The sequence below is a fragment of the Plutella xylostella genome, chromosome 29, assembly GCF_932276165.1.
Source record: "Plutella xylostella chromosome 29, ilPluXylo3.1, whole genome shotgun sequence".
In the NCBI taxonomy this organism is placed as follows: domain Eukaryota; kingdom Metazoa; phylum Arthropoda; class Insecta; order Lepidoptera; family Plutellidae; genus Plutella; species Plutella xylostella.
In genome coordinates this window covers 5255292-5274926 of record NC_064009.1, presented here as the reverse complement: position 1 = coordinate 5274926, position 19635 = coordinate 5255292, and the positions used below count along the sequence as shown (strand labels likewise).

Genomic DNA, 19635 nt, shown 5'->3' with positions numbered 1-19635 from the left:
CGTCTAGAGTCACTAGCTGGACGTAGCAACACACCCTGCTGCTGCAAGCGTGCCACCTCATGTCTTCCACCACGAACTTACACCTAAAATACCTATTGTGATTCTAGAAACCAAAGTAGCTTTTGGAAATTTGCAACCTTCGTTCAGATTAATCAAAAAGTCGACAAAGAGGGAGATGGCTTTCTCAGTTTTTGGAAAAACTCTTTCAAACGGAAGTTATGATTTTTATCCACTGGCGGCACTAGTTCAGCGTATAATAGCGCCTTAACTTGGTTAGTAGTTTTGGAAGTAGTCTGGTAGTGTACACTGCACTGCACGCATTATTAGGCACTTACGTTACGTTCTATTGTCACTAGGAGAAACATTAAAAAAACATTATATATTGAAACTGGCAACACTGACCTTACAGTCGTCAAAAAGAAAAATGCCGCTGCCAATGAGAAACGAAACGTAATGATAAAGGTATTTTCGGGATCCTGATTTCGTTTTAATCTTACTAAAGTGATAAAAACCATGTATCTGTAAATAGCGACCAAAACGACAATCTGACACAAAAAATTTGCTCTTTTTAATTACCGAATCACCATAGAATTTGTTGCATTTTAGGTTGGTTTTCTGCGTTGACATTGGGGCTGGCGTATTTCCTTTTCATAGTCAACAAAACCCGTAAAAATGTTCGAAATGGTAAGTGTTCTTTCACTGTATTAATGTCTATTCGTACTTCTATTATTCGTTAAAGCAACAAATGGCATAAATGCATTCCGGTGTTTGTTTTTTCAGAATGCCGCCGAACCGATGCAAGTGGACGTTCCACTTGAGGATAATGAGAACAATGAAGCCGAGTGCTATGTGGTTGAGAACCCTACTCTAGACTTAGAATCGTACGCGGCTTCTTACACAGGCTTCGCCAAGTTATATAGACTTATGTTTGTAGCAGACCACTGTCCATCTCTCAGATTGGAAGCCCTCAAGATGGCCATATCGTATGTCATGACAACTTACAATGTAAGCCTCTACCAAACCCTCCACAAGAAACTAGCCGAGGCTATAGCTAGCTCGGGCCTCCCTGATGTAGCCGTTCAAATGGGATCGCAGGATATTCCTGTCATTGATGCCATGTGGGTCGAGTCTAAGACTAAAAAAGCTGCAATCAAATTGGAAAAGCTGGACACAGACCTCAAGAATTATAAAACCAATTCAATAAAGGAAAGCATCCGGAGAGGACATGACGATCTGGGAGATCACTACCTGGACTGCGGAGATTTAACCAGTGCTCTGAAGTGTTACTCGAGAGCAAGAGATTACTGCACAAGTGGAAAGCACATAATAATGATGTGTCTCAATGTAGTTAAAGTGTCTGTTTATCTGCAAAACTGGGCCCATGTTCTTAATTATGTGTCGAAGGCCGAGACCACACCAGACTTCAATGAGATTCCTGGAAAGGACTCCAACCAGACCATTCTGACACGTTTAAAATGTGCAGCCGGTCTGGCTGAGTTAGCTACTAAGAAATATAAGTCTGCAGCCAAGCACTTCTTAGCGGCCAGCATTGACCATTGTGATTACCCTGAGCTTCTGAGCAGCAACAATGTTGCAGTGTACGGTGGACTGTGCGCTCTAGCCACCTTTGACCGCTCTGAATTGCAGAAGCAGGTCATAGTTAGCAGTTCTTTTAAATTATTCCTAGAATTAGAGCCACAGTTAAGAGACATAATTTTTAAATTCTATGAATCTAAGTACGCTTCCTGCCTAAGGTTACTGGATGAGATCAGAGATAATCTACTGTTAGACATGTATTTAGCACCTCATTTAAATTCACTGTACATGCAGATACGCAACAGGGCCCTGATCCAGTACTTCAGCCCGTACCTCTCAGCGGACATGCGCCTGATGGCTGCCGCGTTCAACCGCACAGTGAATGCACTGGAAGATGAACTGATGCAACTAATACTCGAAGGCCAGATCCAGGCGCGCATTGATTCTCACAATAAGATTTTGTATGCTAAGGATGTAGACCAGAGAAGCACCACCTTTGAAAGAAGCCTGGCGATGGGTAAAGAATACCAGCGGCGGACTTCTATGCTGATCCTTCGCGCTGCCATGCTCAAGAATCAAATTCATGTGAAGGTGAGCTCCTTACCTCCAGTAATATAATCTCCAAACTTGCAAAGAAAAGAAACTTGTATTATCCAGCCGTGGGTTGTGATTGGCTGAAGATCTTACTTTAAAACGCAATTAACAGCAAGTGTATGTTTGTTTCAGAACATTGGTCGCGAGATAGGCCCGCAGAGCGGCGAGGCGCCGGGCTCCAGCACCAGCCTCACGCCGCGCACCTTCGACACAGTGCCCTTGTGATGAACTTTATAAACAACTGAACCACCACCATTTACTCATGACAATTTAAAACTAAACTTTACTTGCTAGTTAAACAAACGAATCAGTTGTAGATATTTACATTGTCATGTGGAAATTAAGAACTACTTTTTTAAACTCGATTTGTGTACTGAATAATATCCGCTTTTGTTTTTTTATTGGTACGCTGAGTTCAGTGTCGTATGCTCGGCCACTGCCGTAGTCTGCAACTGTTGGAGACAGGCGGTGGGACTCACACCCACCGACCCGCTGGTATGGTGCAAGCATTGAGTTCTCAACTTGTTTATACTGAATTATTACTATGTAACCACAAAATATTATGTCTACGTAATTTTTAACATTAAAAGTAAATGCAGAGTCCGGAATTTCATTTATCCCTTATGTATCTATACTATTAATCGGGGTTAATATTATTATACTTTTATATATATTATTATATATTTATTACTATACTTACCTGCCTGCAGGCATTTGAATTTGGATCGATCAGTGGCTGGTTTTGATTATGATGAGGTTTGAATGTTCTACTCTACTCACATTCCATGAGTTTCCATATCCCTTTTTATTTTGTAGGTACTTTACTTATCTAAATGCATTTTGTTTTCAAACCGATAAAATCATTTTAAACATACTTAGCACATCGTAAATACGCATGTAGTATTTTGAGTATGGGGTGTCTTTGTTGGGATAACTATAGCTACCAACTTTCCGATCCGGATAGGTTAGTAGGTACCTATTAACTGCAACTAATTCAAATTTATGCCTATTACATGCTATTAAGTACCTAGTTTAAAGACTATCGATTATCGATAGATAGGTGGGTACCATGGAGGCTTTTGTCATGAATTAAAAGAGAAAAAGGAATAGATTGGGAATAGAAGTTAAGGGGATCCCTAAAGCTAAAATGCTAAAGTCGGCTTGATATACTTGATTAGATTGGAAAAACGGTGGCTTCTATCACATTGATAAAAATATATTTTGTAGCAGAGGGTATACTGAACATGTTAGTTGCTTATAAATTGGTGCAGGATTATAATAAGTATGTTAAAAAAAATTGCAAACACACCATGTCTTTTGCCATTTTTTGACTTATTATGAAAAAACCCTCGAAATCAGAGGGCCCATTTTCATGGAATCTTATATGTATGTGTAGGTAATTAAATTCTTAACAAAGTTACCTTAAAGAGTTGGATTTAATGGACCAGAAGTCAACTTTTTTTGCAAAAAACTAATAAATTCCGGTTTAAAAATGATGACACCGTGACAGATTTCAGATTTCTTCAGTCGTCGCCCTGGTGGCGGCCTGTTAGGAGCAATACCCACGCCATTTTATTTTTTATCAAATATTTCACAAAAACTGATTAAATCAACAAATTATGACTACAAGTATTATAATACATATGCATTTGCTATGGAAAGTTAATTTTCTAATCATTTTAGATGCAGAAAAGCCGAAAATTCTTAGAAAACATTTCGCCTTTTCGATTTGTTTACATTTTTTACTATAGAGTTACAGATGCATAGATAAAGGTAAACATTGCACATAATGACACTTATTAGATTCTCCGAATAAGAACTATACGGTCAATGCAGTATGCCAAAGCGCGAGCCTGTTTATATTCTGAGGGGTAATTTATTTTATTTTAACGGTTGTGTATGGTAGGTAAGCTACACAATATACAGGGTGTTGAAAAGTAAGTTCATAATTTGTTTTATTTGAAACCAAAAACCGTAGTTAATTAAAAATATATATATTTTAAGATGTGGTAGTCTGTACACTACAGGTTGTTAAAAATAAGTAAGTATTTTTGAAAATTGAAGATCTAAAATTTACATAATTTTTTAAATCTATTTAACAAGCTTTGCAAAAAAGCGGTTAAGTGCGACTGTATCTCGCCATGAAAAAAATGAAATGTTTACTGTAGCTATGAATTTTATGCGTTACAAGTGGAATAAAATACCGCATAATATTATGTACAACTATGTAAGAGCCTAGTTTTTAAAAAAAAACTCATAAGAAAATATTAAATACACAGGTTTTTTAACCCCTGAAGGAAATAGAGGGGTGTTATAAGTTTAAAGTAAGGGCTGAATTTTTTTTTTAAATTAGGGTGATAGGTAATGTATATTTTTAATGATTTTTTCAAATAGATAAATGTTATACCATTTTTAAATTGCCATAAAATTACCTATAGTTATAGTTATAGAAAAGGGCAGGGCTACCAGTGCCCATTCGCCACTGCAACCTAAAAGATCTATAAATTATGACTCCCCATGCCGAGTCTCACTCTACAGGCCCAGGTCTTTTATAAACCTGATATTACCTATACAGGATGTTGCAAAAAGGGTATACTGTGCCGAAAGGGTTTGACTCAGGGGTTATTCTGAACAACTTTTGTACTCCAAGTTTTGGAAATTCTCGAAAAATAAATTCGGTCTCTATAGTAAAAAGTCACGTGATCGAATAAGTTTCTATGTAAAAGGTTTTGTTACGTGAATTTTCAAAATTGTAGAAGAAAAGTGGATCAGAATGGCACCTAAATCCACTTTTGGCTAAGCTTTATACCCTTTTTTCAATACCTTGTATAAAATATCGTCAGCGTCACCTTAGATCGTAATCATCGTAACTCCTCGTGACCAAATTTTAGAGGAGACAAAAATACTGTTTTATTTGTAGTTCTAGTTGGCATACTACCCACCTAAAGTTTTTTTTAACTAGCCTAAAAATGATTTGTTTAGACAGTCTATCTTCCTGTTCAACCGCAGCCTGAGTGCCAGTGACTCAATGACTGAAAGGAGGCCATTAGTGCTCCTAAATAAATAAAGCAGGCCTGTAGATTATCTTTCAGTGTACCGACACATCTGATTGCTGTAAGAGCCTGATAAGCTCTTCGAACGAGTCATACCTCTGTGGTGGTACGGTTTCGACCTTTCGGACAGTCAGTTTGGCATCCGAAATGCGGATTCGAATAGTGGGTACAATACTTTGCGTTCGTTCACTGTCGGAGCAGGATAAGAACCACGGGCGAGTTGTTGCGCTGGCTGTTTGCTTAAAAATAGTAACCGCGTTCAACTCTATCCCCTAGAGGGCGAACCTTTAGGGCGGCTCTTGTATACCATCACTTGTCTTCTTATCTGCAGAAAATTGACAGAGGTCATACGTGTCTAACAAGTACATTAAGGATGCGAAAAGAGAGGGTTTGTTTTCACTGAAGAAGTTCAGTTGCGGAGTTCCACAGCGGTAGGTCTTGGACCCCTCTGCTGTGGAACTTGGCATACAACGCGGTCCTGCAAATCAAGCTCGCAAACGGCGTTAGCACAGTGCATTTTTCTAATGTCACACAGGTCGTGAGGTAGGCTGAGAGCCTCCTTCGGGGATGACATCCCAATGATTCATTACGAAAAAATTGCTGCAGCTGTGCTCGCCATGCAGTGCATGGGCTACTTCCGAATCTGGGGGGCTGTTGCAAAGGAGTCCGTTGCCTCTATACGGTACGGGTTCCGTGCGATCTATGATCCTTCCGGGAGCACCTGTCTTGTCAAGTCGAAGAGAATGGCTCGTATTCGACGCAACCTGCAGTACTGGTGGGATTGGTTGGAGGACAGGACAGCAGGAAGCTGCAGCAGCCGTCATGCTGTGATTCGACGCATAGATGCAAAAAAAAGTTGAAAGTAACTTCATGTTAATAAAATATTAGATCTTAATTTAACAACATAACATTGCAAAATAAAATTAGCATTGTTGAGTATGTTATTGTAATTTACTAAAGTAGTAATAAAAACAAAGGCTTATTGCATAGTTTTCGTTCACGTTCGCCTACATCGCACGTTGTATATGAGAATAAAGGGTATAATTACTAAGTTTTCTTGTTTAAAAATCACGGTTTGGGGTTTAGAGGAAAACAAATGGTAAAATGCGGAATACAGTTTTTTTTTTTTCGAATAAAGAGGAAAACATGTGAATTCAAAAAACGTTTCTATTGACACCAAAGAGTACTTTTCGCCGAGAAAAGTGGAGTTACAATGTTTGCGATCTAAAGTGATGATAGAACTAGAACTTATTTTTTCAGTTCACCTGCTGTTGAGTGAAATCGTAATTAGGTAAATGACTCCTTGACATGAAAATAACTTTTTTTTTATAATCGTTATAACAAAACCGTTTTTTTTAATACAGCAATATTTGTAGGTGTACTTACAGTGAGCAAAAGAGCGCAGCAAGGTGTAAATTTTTTGGTTTTTAAGAAACAAAAATATTATTTCTATCATATCCCAAATACACATAAGTACTTAAAAAAAAAAATACACACTCTCGCCTTGTACTAATCCCTTGCGGGGGTACTTACATGTTATTATTTTTCTGGTGACCTCCCCATATCCCTTTGCCAGCTACGTAACCTTTTGTGACACCCTGTATATGCAGAGTTCTGCAAACTACTGTTCTGCTTTTGAAACACCAAAAAAAACAGGTCGTCTAACTAAAAGGTCACGTGACCAAAAAAAAATTATATGAAGAAGCGTTTTTTTCATGAATATAAAAAATTACGTAGGATAAAAGTTTTTCAGAGTGACGCCTGAGTAACGCCCTTTCGGCTAACTATACTTTTTTATTACACGGGGGCAGAGTTTAATACAACACCCTGAACTATTAAACTCTGATAATATTTTCGCGATTTTTTTACATTCTGATTTCATTTCCTGGCTTAGAAATAACATCAATAACATGCTGCACACGTAGGTTTCGGCATAGTATTAAACCCTTTTTGCAACAACCTGTATAAATATCGACTTTATATATAATTAATTATTAAATATTAAAAATACTTTCAAATAAAAATAAATATTTTCGTATCACAAAACAATATTACTTACTTAGTATATTTTTAACAAAGTGGCATGTCTTCACTTTTATGTTTTCGAGTACTATGTTAAAATTTCATGTCATTGTCCGTAGAACGCCCCGCATACCTCAAACCCCCCTCACTAGATTTGACAGATTCTGATTTTCTTCCAGCTTTAGTGACAGCCTTAAGTTTTATACCTATACGACCAATAACGATGGAAAGGAATATTAATCGGCCAATTACACTGACTATCAAGCAAAGAAATAAAAAAATGTATTGACTACATATTCTACAGATGATAACTTTATTTTTAGTTCTACTACTCACACACACATTCCGATTGAGCGATTGGTTGATCTTAAACTATATAACAATGAAAAAATATTCAGATATTATCATTCAGTAATACAAAAAGTATTAGGTACAGTACAGATTATAACTTCTACATTTAAAACCATTTCTTCAGAAAATTTATTACATACAATTAATACATTCCGTTGTAAAAAGTCTTAAATAAAAAAGGAAAAATACTTAGGAAGAGTCTTTATACAAAATAAAGGTATTTTTAAATATGTACTACAAATATCACAATTTGAAATAGTAAAAGTCAAAATATAAATTTCATTGGCTTCGTCAGGAATTTATGATGTAATATGTATTATGCAATTTTATAAATTAACTTAAGTACCACATGCGTTGGTACTTCACACCAAATATAATAATGTTAAAATAAAAGCATTTTTGTACACAGGATGTTGCCAAATTGTAAGCCAAAGGTGTCACAGAGATCGATGAGAGAATAACGAGTTACGCTATTCCTTTTCGATTTAAATAAACCCTTTGGAAAACCCTGTACAGAGAAAACATCGCTACAAGTAGAAGAATAATTGCTTTTAGTAGTATTAACAGCGCCACCTACAAACGGCCAAATATTTCGAAGGAATAGACAGATAAACTATGTTTGTGCAACATTATTCATCTACGTGCAGCAATATTCCATGCTTTATGTCAACTTAAAAAGCGTCGTTTCGTCCAAAAAACCCCTATTTCGGCCTCACAAGTTTTGTCTCAACTTTAACCATTTCGTCGCCTTTATGCATCTCAACTTGCAATATTGAGAACACTTCTATGACTTGCTTCACTGCGGGCGAGGTCTCCGTGGCTTTCCACGTCAGCTCCATCTTGGATAGCTTCGCACCCGCGTCGTTCTTGATGCAATTGTACTCTCCCGGGAAATCCTGGAAAATTTATATAAAAAATATATTTTTATATTCACGATCCTCTGAAGAGATGTAAGTTACAATCGTCGTGAAATTAAAATAAGATAAATGATTGGTGGATGCAATCACCTAAAAGTGTAACTGCTAGTAAAGGATAGCCATTCTTTGTACAAGGCGGGCGAGATAACTAGACACCAGGGTTAAATGACATTTGTCTTAAGTACTGAGTGCAAAAAAGTAATATCGATATTACCAAAAATATTTCTTTTCTTCCTCTTTGCTATCAGTATTTTTATAATTAAGCTCGGTGGTGCCTAATTAACGATGGTGGTCGCGATGCCGGACACTCGCGCCTTAACCCTTTGATCTGTGCCACAAAAACCGACAACAAACGCATCGGTGGCAGATGCATCTACGGACGTAAAATACCTACCACAGTCAATCACCCACTCTACTGGTTATCTAAAAACCCGCATGCGAAAAACATACTTTCCTGACTTTTGTTATATTGTAATAAAATATATAAATATTTCTTTATATAATTATTCATTTACATTACCTACTGATAAAGATGTAACAAAAAAGTCTGATAATTCTTCGATAAAATTCCGACGGACTTTTGCTAACGCTACAAAAGGACGAGAGCGGGGCCTCGCGCGGGGAAGCGGGGGAGGGGTAGATTTTTGGGCCAGGTGTCTAGAAACTTTGCGCGGGTTGTAACAATTAACGATAATTATGCAATTTCTAGGTACATGTATGAGTAATTCATTGAGTAGGATGAGCTGTGCAGGTACTTACATTGTTAAAGAAAATTCTTCTGTTCAATCCGACCGACACTACTATAACATCAATGTATTTTTCCTTAACTTCGACCACTACAGCTTCAGTCACTAAAGGAGAGTGCATTTCTATGTACTTGAGTGTGTACAGTTCTGTGGACATCTCGCCTGCCTTCTTGGCGTTGTATTTTTGCTTGTTGCACTGTGCCGCGATAGCGCGGACCCTGTCTACGTCCCATTTGGGTGTCTCCCTGTAGTTGAGACTCGCCGCTAACAATCTGGAATTATAAAAACGGAAATTAGTATGAAACTTAGGTATTATAGGTGTAATAAATAAGATAGCTAGAGGAAAAAATATATAAGTAGGTACCTGTGAACCATGATGTCGGCATATCGTCGAATGGGACTGGTAAAATGCGTGTACAAGGGTACATTGAGGGCGTAGTGCCGAAAATCTTCGTCGTCACATCCATTAGCACAAAAATATTTGGCTCTCGTCATCGGTTTCGCACAGAGCATGTTGAGGACCATGGCCTTGCCGCGGTCGGTGTTGTCGGGCCCCACGTAGGGGAGCAGCGAGCGGTGGAGCTCCCCGGCTGATGTGATGTCCAGGTCGATGCCCATCGGAGCCAGCGCCTTGGCCAACTGTCTCAGCATGTAGAGACTCGGCTCCGGGTGACACCGTAAGAAGGCCAGTGTCGGGTGATCCTCGTAAATTCGATTCGCCACCGTCATGTTCGCAAGCAACATGAATTCTTCGATCAGCTGATGACTCTGCTTGCTCTCGTATATGTAGTATGAATCTGGCAAACCGTTAGTAGGGCTCAGCTGGAATGCCACCTTGGGCTGGTCTATTCTCAGCGCACCACCGTCAAATCGATTTTTCCGGAATATGGCTGAAATACTTCCCAAAGTTTTAATAACTTTATGTATATCTGAATATTCAAAGCCATTGTAAATTTCAGGAAAATCTTTCTGCGCATCCTCTTTGTCATCCAAAACAGCTTGAGCGTGCTCATAAGATAATTGAGCACAAGAATGAATTACGGTTTTCGCAAACCTATGTTTCAAGACCTTTGCGTCTTTAGTAATTTCCCAAAATACGGAAAAGGCGAGTTTGTCCACACCAGGGAACAGAGAGCACAGCATGCACAGATCATCTGGAAGCATGTGGTAGGCTTTCTCTACCAAATAAATTGTGGTTGCCTTCTCTGATACTTTCTCATCTAATATTGTATTTTCGGTGAGAAAGTGGGCAACATCTGAAATATGGACTCCAATTTCATAGTTCCCATTCTCAAGTTCCCTACAGGAGACTGCGTCATCAATGTCTCGGCAGTTGTGAGGGTCAATACTGAATATACACAGTTCGCGACAATCCTCCCTCAGCTTAATTTCTTCTTCTGGTATTGTATAATCTAGTCTTGGATAGAGATCTCTCACATTCGGACCAAATGGAGTTACATCCAAATCATTTTGAGCCAAGATTGCCCGTGATTCAGATTCCATATCTCCAGATTGTCCAATGAAACAAGATATTGTGCCAACAGCAAACCTTGTGTCAGTCCAATCTAGGATTTTTGCTAAAAAGAGTGTGTTCTCATACCTTTTCTCTTCAAAGTAGAAATTAGTTGGCCAACTTGTGCATGGTATATTGAGCCGAGGGACTCTGTGATCCCGAGGCAGAAATATGGCCTTTTGTCTGTTCCTGTCAGGCATCAGCTTCAGTGTACCAATACATGTCCTTGTATGGTTCTTTTCCTTGATGAATACAACTTTCCCTTTCTTTTGTTTATTTTCTTTGCCATCTTCACTATCACTGTCGGGGAGAAGTTTAGCAACCACAAGATCACCTTCCAAGGCGCGGTTCCTGTTCCTTACTCCATCAATCAGCACATCCTGCTCACTGCGGTCGGTACCACTCAAGTATGCATGAGTGAACATTTTAGGATTGATTCTGATAAGCCCTTCTATAAATTCATTGTTCTTTAAGCCCTCTTCCACTTGTTCAGGTGTCAAGTAGGCTTCAAATGTCTTTTCCTCCTTTGGTTCACTCTCTTTGTTTTTGTTTTTATTTCTATTTCTATTCCTCTTTGGAGAACTTTTAGTTTTCTCTTGCTGCTGTCTAGAAGCAGCAGCAGCGGCTGCTGCTTGTCCCAAAAGCAATGCATATGGGTGAATTTGCGGTGCCACTAGATTAGAAGCTACAAGTTTTTCCAAGGTAATTGCTGATGGGTCACGACCTCCAGTTGAAAATGACTTGCTCAACAATGGATGTTGCAATGCATTATTCAAGTACTGTGGACTCCGCGGCTCCTGCATCAGGATTGGAGTATTTGGGATACTACGCCGCTGCAGCTGTGGTTGTGCCTGTGCCCCATACATGAACTGATACTGAGGATGGTGATGGAGGTTCTCCAAATATCTGGGGGTTGTACTGGCATAAAGTGGGCCAATATTTTTCGAGAAAAAATCTTGTACTTGCTGTTGTGTGTGAATCATATTGGCGGGAGCTGTGGATTGCACAATATTTGCTATGCCTTGTGGTGGCAAAGTAGGCATTTGTAACTGCAGCTTTTTTAGATTTTCCTTTTTTTTAGCATGTTTACCTTTTGGGGCTCTGCTTTGTGCTGTTTCGTTGTTGATAACAACACCCGTGTCAATGTTGATGTTTGCAGCCTGCGCGGTCATGTCGTCTATTGATGTGTTTGTTGTCGTCTGCGTCACCACTTTACTATCTTTTGGTTTCTTCTGTCTGGGGCTAGCCGGAGGATTTTTCTGTTTGGCTGGTGATTTAGAAGGCGACCCAATTTTCTGTTTCATGTTGATGATAGATCCTTTTGGACGAAACGCTGAAGTTGATGGTTTACTACCATCAATACTTTTATCGGGCAAATTATCACGTAAGTTGGACATAATGAAGGAGGTCTACGTGTCACCATATCACAAGGCTACAACGAATTTTGATTTTAAAAAGACACGTAGAAGAAAGAAAAGGCGAAATTTACCCACAAAAGAAATAACCTAGTTTTTATTTAGTGATACCAGCCGATAAGTTAATGGACAACATTTCATTTTCTTTACCCTATATTTTTATTAGCTAATCGGAAAGTTTATAATAAATTAGAGGACCCGTATTTTTTTACTTTGTATATACATTAATTTCTGCATGTTATTTTTAACTTTAAAGTTAATTATTTTAAAACCGGAAGTGACGTCACATATTAGGCTCAATTTTTATTTTTGTCTATTGCCTTAGTCTCTGAAAAAACATAAATGACACTGACAAGTGACATTTAAACTTTGTTTACATGCCAACCAACAAATGGGTCATTTTCAAATGACATTGATATTTCTGATGATACAAAGTTTCAAAAATAAGCAGAGGAATTTTTCAAAAGCATTTTTTCAGCTGTGTAGGCTGTGGCATGCTCTGGGACATATAATATAGAGGTCATCTCTTAATACGTACTAACCATTTTATATGATAAATAAATAAAAATTGACATAAAGTGTCAGAACAGAATTTATGAAAATGACCCAAATAAACAACAAATGTCAACGTCAATCAAAAATGAAAGTGACAGTTACTTTGTTTTTAAATCTATAGGCTTTGATCATCAAAATGCATCGCACCTGATGCATGACGTCATCAGCACTTTTTTACTATTTTATGATTTTCTCGAAAATGATACATCCAAAAAATACAAAAACATTTTTTTTGTAGCCTTTAGAGCTAAATCTCGAAATGGTTTTCGATTTATAGCAGCTTTAGTTTTTTGAAATGTTGTCCATTAAGTACAAATGACATTCAACTGTTATTTAGCACTAGCACGAGTCTTTGATAGAAGTGCTAGACGAGGCAGCTGAAAGGTCAGTAAGCATTTTTTTTTTATTCTGTGTAATACAGACTACTTTATTTGCTCACAAAATAATCTGTACAAAACTAAACATAACCTCAATTTATGTACTTCGATGTCGATTTGCAGAAAAATTGAATTAGTTATCCCAAATAGTGTTTTTCTCAATGAAAAAGACCGTGAAAACTGACACAGTGTACATTATTTAACCTTATGTAAATTTAATCATTCACGATGAAGCTCATCACGCATAATATGCTCACATCCAAATGTTTGAAAGGTGTTTTACAAGGCTATCCATTGGCAATAAATGCTACGGATGTAAAAGTAACTGAAGTAGACTTTAATCCAGAGTTTGTCTCTCGTATTATACCCAAACTGGACTGGAATGTGTTGTGGGGTGCTGCTGACAGTTTAGGACACAGTGAAGGACTACCAAAAACAGTTGAACCAAAGTATGAAGAAGACCAGGAATTCTTGAAAAAGGCACATCATGTTCTTCTAGAAGTAGAGATAGAAGAAGGAACCTTAACTTGTCCCGAGTCTGGACGACAATTTCCCATCTCCAAGGGTATCCCCAACATGCTACTCACAGAAGCAGAAGTGCAATAAAAATACAGCTCTAATATTTACTTGTTTTATTTTTATCTTCGTCTATCACAGTTTGACAATGGTATTTATTCTCTGAATGGAATAATAAAAAAGAAAGTCTTATTAACAAAAACATGGAGTCACATTTATTTAAAAGTTGAACAATAAATTATATTTATAAATCATAATTTACAATTTCTGTAAACACTTGTTATGTTGGTATATATTTAAATAATCTACACAATGGCGCTAAAACTTTAAACTTCATCTGCGTATGGGACAAATGCCAAGTTTCCTGCTGATCCCATGGACAGCTTTGTCTTGGCAGCAGCAGAAACAGCCTGAAAGAGAAATGAGATTTTTTTAATGATTTAAAGCTCTAAATTCCTTCCTTCTTTGGAAGTTGTGCTGATGAATTCACTATCTTTGCTTGAGATATTTATAGCACCATCTTAGGAACTCCTGCATAAAATTGGTTGTTGTTACAACCCTTCCCTTTTCACAAAGTCTGTATGTCAGCCAAGGTTCTAAACATGTCACAAAACCACACTCATTGAATAGGAATGAAAATCTATCAGAGGAGATAATTAAGACAGACTTTGTGATGTGTCAGCACTTTACGCAGCCACTGTGACACATTTGTTAACCACACAATCACTACAGCAATATCTTAAAATGGTGAACTATACGTCAAGGCATTGTGACAAAAGATTTTCATCGCACTAGCTCTCGAAGCCGCGCGACGCATAACTTTTGTCTAGTCTTGCGCCGCAGATAAAACCACCTCACCTGTGACACATCACTCTCAGACAGAGCGTCGATGCTGGCAGCGATCTCGAGCGGCGACTTGGCGGTGCCGGTGTACAGGCACTGCGCCGCCAGAGACTCGGCCAGGGAGGCACCGTCGTCGGCCTCGCTCAGCACTTGCAGCTTCAGCTGGTTCTTGGCTGCCTTGATGACGTCAGCGCTCAGGGTGGCGCCGCGGAGGAATTTGGCCGCGTTCGAAACCGCCTGTGAAAGGATAAGGTTGGGATGTGATTAGGGAATTGTATAAGACTGTTAAATAATGGGGCCAGAATAGGGCTTCACAGCGTGAGAAGCGGGCGCTTACCCGACTGAGCTACCACCGCTCCAGGAGCGGTGGTAGCTCAGTCGGGTAAGCGCCCGCTTCTCACGCCAGAGATGCGGGTTCGATCCCGGCGCTGACATGTACCAATGAGTTCTTTTAACTTAAGTACAATGTATACCATCGCTCTTACGGTGAAGGAAAACATCGTGAGGAAACCTGCATATCTAGATCTAGCACATCTAGATATGTGAACCCACCAACCCGCAAGTGGACCAGCGTGGTGGGGAAATGGTCCAAGCTTAGGAAGGCAGTTTAGACCTTGGGGATATGCACAAAGGTTCCATTCGAGAGAGCCAGGTGCAGGTACTCACACCCCCACAGAGAATAGAATAGAATAGGGCTTCACAATGGCTTCAAAACTACTATGATGGCAATGAATTAGGAATCCATGATTATGTCCAAATCTGTCTGCACTACAGAATCAAGCAGATCTGGTGGTCGTTCAAAACATCGACACTCATCATACCATCATTTTCTCGAAGCAGCCAACTAGTTTGTAAAAAGACTTACGGTCTTAGCCTCATCCTTGGGCACGGTCAGCACGACGCCGAACAGGCCGCTGTCGGAGTAGGCCACGCTGAAGCCGGCGGCGGCGAACGGGCCGATGTTGCCGATCGCCTTGGCCAGCGGGGAGTTGTAGGAGCCCCACTTGACGAGCGGGCCGTGGCCGAAAGCTGTGGAAGGTAGAGAAATAAATTTTAGAGGGATCACGTAGCTAGTCCTTATACTATAGTTAGTATAGGAGGCATTGACTGTAACCACATTACAAAAAGTACTTATGAAAAAGATTATCTGGGCTACTGTCAGACCAAAGGATCTTGGTTTATCAATACTCCCTCCTCTCACTTATAGAATGGAACACCGTAATTTTCATTGTTTTGTTTATGATATTATGCTGGCACCACACTTGGCTAACTACTTTGTTATGGGATGTTTTCCGTATTTTACAAATACCAAAAATGTAGTTTCACCAAATTCGGCAATAATTTTGGCGAATATACTGACCACATAGCAGTTTTGGCAAGTGGGTTGGTAGCAATAAGTATATGAGATTACCCTTAGCTGCTACAGCGAGAGCCAGGGCCTGGGACGAGCCGGCGGGCGCGCCCTGCACCGCCAGGGCCACGTGAGCCAAGTCTCCGCCCATCTCCTTCCTGAAAGAATATCATACTTTACTTCGCAAACAACATGGAAGAATTATAGAAAATCTTTCATGAGTAGGTAGCCATTTTGAAAAGTAGAAAAACGTGTAGGTACCTACTTGTAGAAAAACCATAAGTGGTAGGTATAGATTTGTACATTTTGGATTGTTAATTACCTCAATTCACCGCCGAAGTACTTGGTGGCCTCTGTGGGAGCCTCGGCGCTGTTCGGCAGCACCAGCGCCTGCGCAGCCAGAGTTGCCTTGTCCTGTAAATATGCAAATTTAAAAAGTTTCAGTAAAGAAAATTACAAATACCTACATAAAAATGCACAAAATAAAACTCGAAATTAATTTAAACAACTAAAAAATCACGTCTATCCGAACCATTCCGCTAAACAAACGCTTATGTGTGTAGCAACTAGATACCCTAATAAACCCCTTCATCAGCACAGCATCCATACCATGTTCTCCCCAACCACGGCGACAGCACAGCGGGTGGGCAGCAGCGTGGAGGCGGCGTAGTGCTGCAGCGACTCGGAGGAGACGTGGCCGATGCGCTTCCCGAACTATACCGGCCCGCTTATGAGTTTAGCAACTAGGTACCCTAATGCTGCCTTTCCACCAGAGCGTAGAACGCTAGCGGAGCGGTGTGCAAGGTAAAAATCGACCAATGAAATTGCATGAGCGGATTTTTTATTCAATTTCATTGGTCGACTCAGTCAGCTTTCTCCGCTCTGGTGGATAGGCACCTTTAAACTCTTCAACATCCATACCATGTTCTCCCCAACCACGGCGACAGCGCAGCGTGTGGGCAGCAGCGTGGAGGCGGCGTAGTGCTGCAGCGACTCGGAGGAGACGTGGCCGATGCGCTTCCCGAACTATACCGGCCCGCTTGTGTGTTTAGCAACTAGGTAACCTAAAGCTGACTTTTCACCAGAGCGGAGCGGGCTAGCAGAGCATAAAAACTCCGTTCATACCATTTCATTGATCGATTTTTACCTCGCACACCGCTCCGCTAGCTTTCTCCGCTATGGTGGACAGGCACCATTAAACTCTTCAACATCCATACCATGTTCTCCCCAACCACGGCGACAGCACAGCGGGTGGGCAGCAGCGTGGAGGCGGCGTAGCGCTGCAGCGACTCGGAGGAGACGTGGCCGATGCGCTTCCCCAACTATACCGGCCCGCTTGTGTGTTTAGCAACTAGTTACCCTAATGCTGCCTGTCCACTAGAGCGGAGAAAGCTAGCAGATCGTCGTGTGAGGTCAAAATCGACCAATGAAATTGCATAAAAACTCCGCTCATGGAATTTCTCTTCCGCTCCGCTAACCCGCTCCACTCTGGTGGACAGACAGCCTAAACCCCTCAACATCACAGCCCCCATACCATGTTCTCTCCGACGACGGCGACAGCGCAGCGTGTGGGCAGCAGCGTGGAGGCGGCGTAGTGCTGCAGCGACTCGGAGGAGACGTGGCCGATGCGCTTCGGCGACACGAAGAGAGAGTTGCCAAGCCCGCGGCGGTAGGCGGCGCGGTGGAGGAGGTCGACTGCGCGGACCTGGGGCGGGGAATATTTGAATGTAACATGGGTTTTCCGGGCGAGTTTTTTTTCGCGTTTAGAGGATGATGGATTCCGACAAAAATCTAAAAAGAAGCATTCAAGTTTTTTAATCAGTTATTTATGTGACAATCTAATATTTTCCATTTAGTTAATGATTCATATTCTCTTCAGGTATTATAATAGTAAGCCAAAAGAAAGTGTCTCAAAGGGTCATTCTAAACAACTTTTGCTGTAGAAGTTCTGAAAAATCGAAAAACAATAGTTGTTCAGAATTACGAGCTGATGCACCCCCTTTCCAAAATACCACTTTTGCAACACCCTATCTTTATTTATTTATCGTGGTCCTGATTTTCCCCACTAAGCCTCTAAGATGGGCCACTACGCATGATATACCCTGTATAGTTTCCATCACACCTGAGGAGGCAGAGCAGCCAGGTCGTACTTGAGGCGCGGCGTGTTGTCGCTCAGCTCCCACGGGCGGAACTCCTGCCCGGACACCATGTTGTTGAGCTGCTCCAGGGCCTCCAGCGCATGCTCCTGAGTGGCCTACGGAAGGAGGGTATTGGGGTTAGGCGTATTGGCCATTGAAGTAGGGAAAACACATTTGACCAATGTCAATGAAAGAGGAAATAATTCGTAGATAAACTGCATTCACTTTGATTTGACAGAAAGCCCAAATTCAACTCTTGTTACAACAATTGTTAAAGTATTTCTAGAATATAAACCAATCATAAGCATCTCATAGTATGCCAATCAAATAAACTGTATCGGATCATCAAAGTGAACAAGCTTCAAAGCATTACAATCCTAATGCAGTCAGACATGCATAACTTACTTCAAGGGTGTAATAGATGAACTCCCTGTCTCCAGACGCACTGACAGAGGCTCCCATCTGGCCGAGTTTCCTTGCGGTAATGAAACCGCTGGCATTCTTGGTGGACAGACCGGCGGCTGAGCGCAAGACATGTGACAGACCCAGCTCAGTCTGAGGCTCATAGCGGGAACCAGCTCTGGGAAAGTAGGAAATTGCCCCTTATTACTTTCAAAGTTAAGTTTACTTTTGTTGCTTTGGAGCATGCATTTTCTGCTTTATATTCTTAAGACTACCATTAAACTATGCATTACAGGAAGATAGCTAAAAAAATGCCTTATTCTCTCACTACAGACAGGTAAAGTTACTTTGGCATTTCATTTACATTATGTTAAAGCAGCTTACTGTCCTATTTGCCAGTAACAAAACTAAGGTTAGACTAAAAGCAAGCCCATACTAGCGTAGCTATACACATTTTAGCCAAATTAATAGACTTAAGAACTTACTTGAAAGCGATGGTGACACGGGTGAGGGGAGAGCCATTGTCCAGTGAGGCGGCAATCACTTTGTTAGGGGCAACAGCAGTAGCAACCTTCAGATCCTTTTTGACTCCAGGGGCTGCCTGGGCGTAACCTCGAGCCTAAAAAAAACATACAAATTTTGATTACTTGATTGTATAGCTGTTGTAGTACATGTTTATGAACGTCATTAAATATTAAATAATTGCTATAAATCCTGCAAATACTTGAAAATTGCTTTACATAACAGGGTAAGAACGAAACGTCAAACTTTACAAGGCATTTCCCGGGTCTCTGTAAATGGAAAAATTACGAAAGTAGTTAAAACAATTGGCTATTACCGTAACATGACGAACGAGGGGGCTTTTAAGTGCCTTTGAAGCCATTTTTTTGGAATAAATAAGGTTTTTCTACTTTAACTCCGATATGTCTTGCACGTCGAAGAGGAGTTCGGTTCGAATAATGTTGCCAGGCACAAAAAATACCTCAATTAATACCACAGAATAATATCTAGCTGTTATTATTCTGAGAAATTGAAATTCGAACTAAAAGCAACGTGACCTTCTCGTTAAGCCGCGTACAGACAGGCCCGTTGGCCCAGTCTGTACGCAGCTTTAGAGAAACGCTTCACGTTATCCCAACGATGGATATTTATCATACATAATACAGGGCAGATTGCAGCAACGAAGGCCAACGAAACCCGTTCGTTGGCCTTCGTTGGGCCGGTCTGTACGCAGCTTTAGAAAAATTTGCTTATTTGCTTGAACTTTGAACATGACAGGTCGCGAATCTGGAGGGGGCAGTCTGGC

At 40.4% G+C, this 19635-nt stretch overlaps 4 protein-coding genes across 6 annotated transcripts; 2 read left to right on the top strand and 2 right to left on the bottom strand.

The window, feature by feature from the left end:
- Positions 1-377: 377 nt before the first annotated feature.
- Positions 378-2730, top strand: LOC105393487 (COP9 signalosome complex subunit 1). 2 transcript variants are annotated; one of them, XM_011565258.3, is made up of 4 exons: positions 378-462; positions 607-684; positions 781-2127; positions 2263-2730. In XM_011565258.3, the coding sequence occupies exons 2-4, from the start codon at positions 673-675 to the stop codon at positions 2353-2355; spliced, it is 1452 nt and encodes a 483-aa protein (XP_011563560.1). In that variant the 5' UTR covers positions 378-462; positions 607-672; the 3' UTR covers positions 2356-2730. The 2 variants fall into 2 exon arrangements, with proteins under 2 accessions (XP_011563560.1, XP_011563559.1); XM_011565257.3 differs by having other exon boundaries at positions 443-684.
- Positions 2731-7490: 4760 nt separating this feature from the next.
- Positions 7491-12268, bottom strand: LOC105393485 (DIS3-like exonuclease 2). The gene is made up of 3 exons (XM_011565256.3): positions 9584-12268; positions 9233-9491; positions 7491-8452 (listed from the first exon to the last, which is right to left on the bottom strand). The coding sequence occupies exons 1-3, from the start codon at positions 12127-12129 to the stop codon at positions 8258-8260; spliced, it is 3000 nt and encodes a 999-aa protein (XP_011563558.3). The 5' UTR covers positions 12130-12268; the 3' UTR covers positions 7491-8257.
- A 900-nt stretch (positions 12269-13168) lies between these two features.
- Positions 13169-13701, top strand: LOC105393484 (multifunctional methyltransferase subunit TRM112-like protein). The gene has a single exon (XM_011565255.3). It carries the CDS (start codon positions 13308-13310, stop codon positions 13683-13685), a length of 378 nt encoding a protein of 125 aa, XP_011563557.1. The 5' UTR covers positions 13169-13307; the 3' UTR covers positions 13686-13701.
- An 81-nt stretch (positions 13702-13782) lies between these two features.
- Positions 13783-19328, bottom strand: LOC105393490 (cytochrome b-c1 complex subunit 2, mitochondrial). Of its 2 annotated transcripts, XM_048631701.1 has the most exons (11): positions 19168-19328; positions 18815-18948; positions 18333-18507; positions 17912-18043; positions 17424-17494; positions 17007-17106; positions 16112-16203; positions 15850-15947; positions 15304-15467; positions 14454-14675; positions 13783-14005 (listed from the first exon to the last, which is right to left on the bottom strand). In XM_048631701.1, the coding sequence occupies exons 1-11, from the start codon at positions 19210-19212 to the stop codon at positions 13922-13924; spliced, it is 1317 nt and encodes a 438-aa protein (XP_048487658.1). In that variant the 5' UTR covers positions 19213-19328; the 3' UTR covers positions 13783-13921. The 2 variants fall into 2 exon arrangements, with proteins under 2 accessions (XP_048487658.1, XP_037971519.1); XM_038115591.2 differs by lacking the exon at positions 17007-17106 and having other exon boundaries at positions 17324-17494.
- Between the last annotated feature and the right edge of the window lie 307 nt (positions 19329-19635).

What these genes read in the sequence shown, in the direction of transcription:
- LOC105393487 (XM_011565258.3), top strand. An exon ending in AGAATCAAATTCATGTGAAG is followed by an intron (nt 2,128 to 2,262) that starts GTGAGCTCCTTA and finishes TGTTTGTTTCAG; the next exon opens with AACATTGGTCGCGAGATAGG.
- LOC105393485 (XM_011565256.3), bottom strand. Translation starts at nt 12,129, where the DNA reads ATGTCCAACTTACGTGATAATTTGCCCGATAAAAGTATTGATGGTAGT. An exon ending in GCCGACATCATGGTTCACAG is followed by an intron (nt 9,492 to 9,583) that starts GTACCTACTTAT and finishes TTATAATTCCAG; the next exon opens with ATTGTTAGCGGCGAGTCTCA. An exon ending in GAAGAATTTTCTTTAACAAT is followed by an intron (nt 8,453 to 9,232) that starts GTAAGTACCTGC and finishes TAAATTTTCCAG; the next exon opens with GATTTCCCGGGAGAGTACAA.
- LOC105393484 (XM_011565255.3), top strand. Translation starts at nt 13,308, where the DNA reads ATGAAGCTCATCACGCATAATATGCTCACATCCAAATGTTTGAAAGGT.
- LOC105393490 (XM_038115591.2), bottom strand. Translation starts at nt 19,212, where the DNA reads ATGGCTTCAAAGGCACTTAAAAGCCCCCTCGTTCGTCATGTTACG. An exon ending in CCCTCGTTCGTCATGTTACG is followed by an intron (nt 18,949 to 19,167) that starts GTAATAGCCAAT and finishes TGTTTTTTTTAG; the next exon opens with GCTCGAGGTTACGCCCAGGC. An exon ending in CTGAGAGTGATGTGTCACAG is followed by an intron (nt 14,006 to 14,453) that starts GTGAGGTGGTTT and finishes TTTCTCTTTCAG; the next exon opens with GCTGTTTCTGCTGCTGCCAA.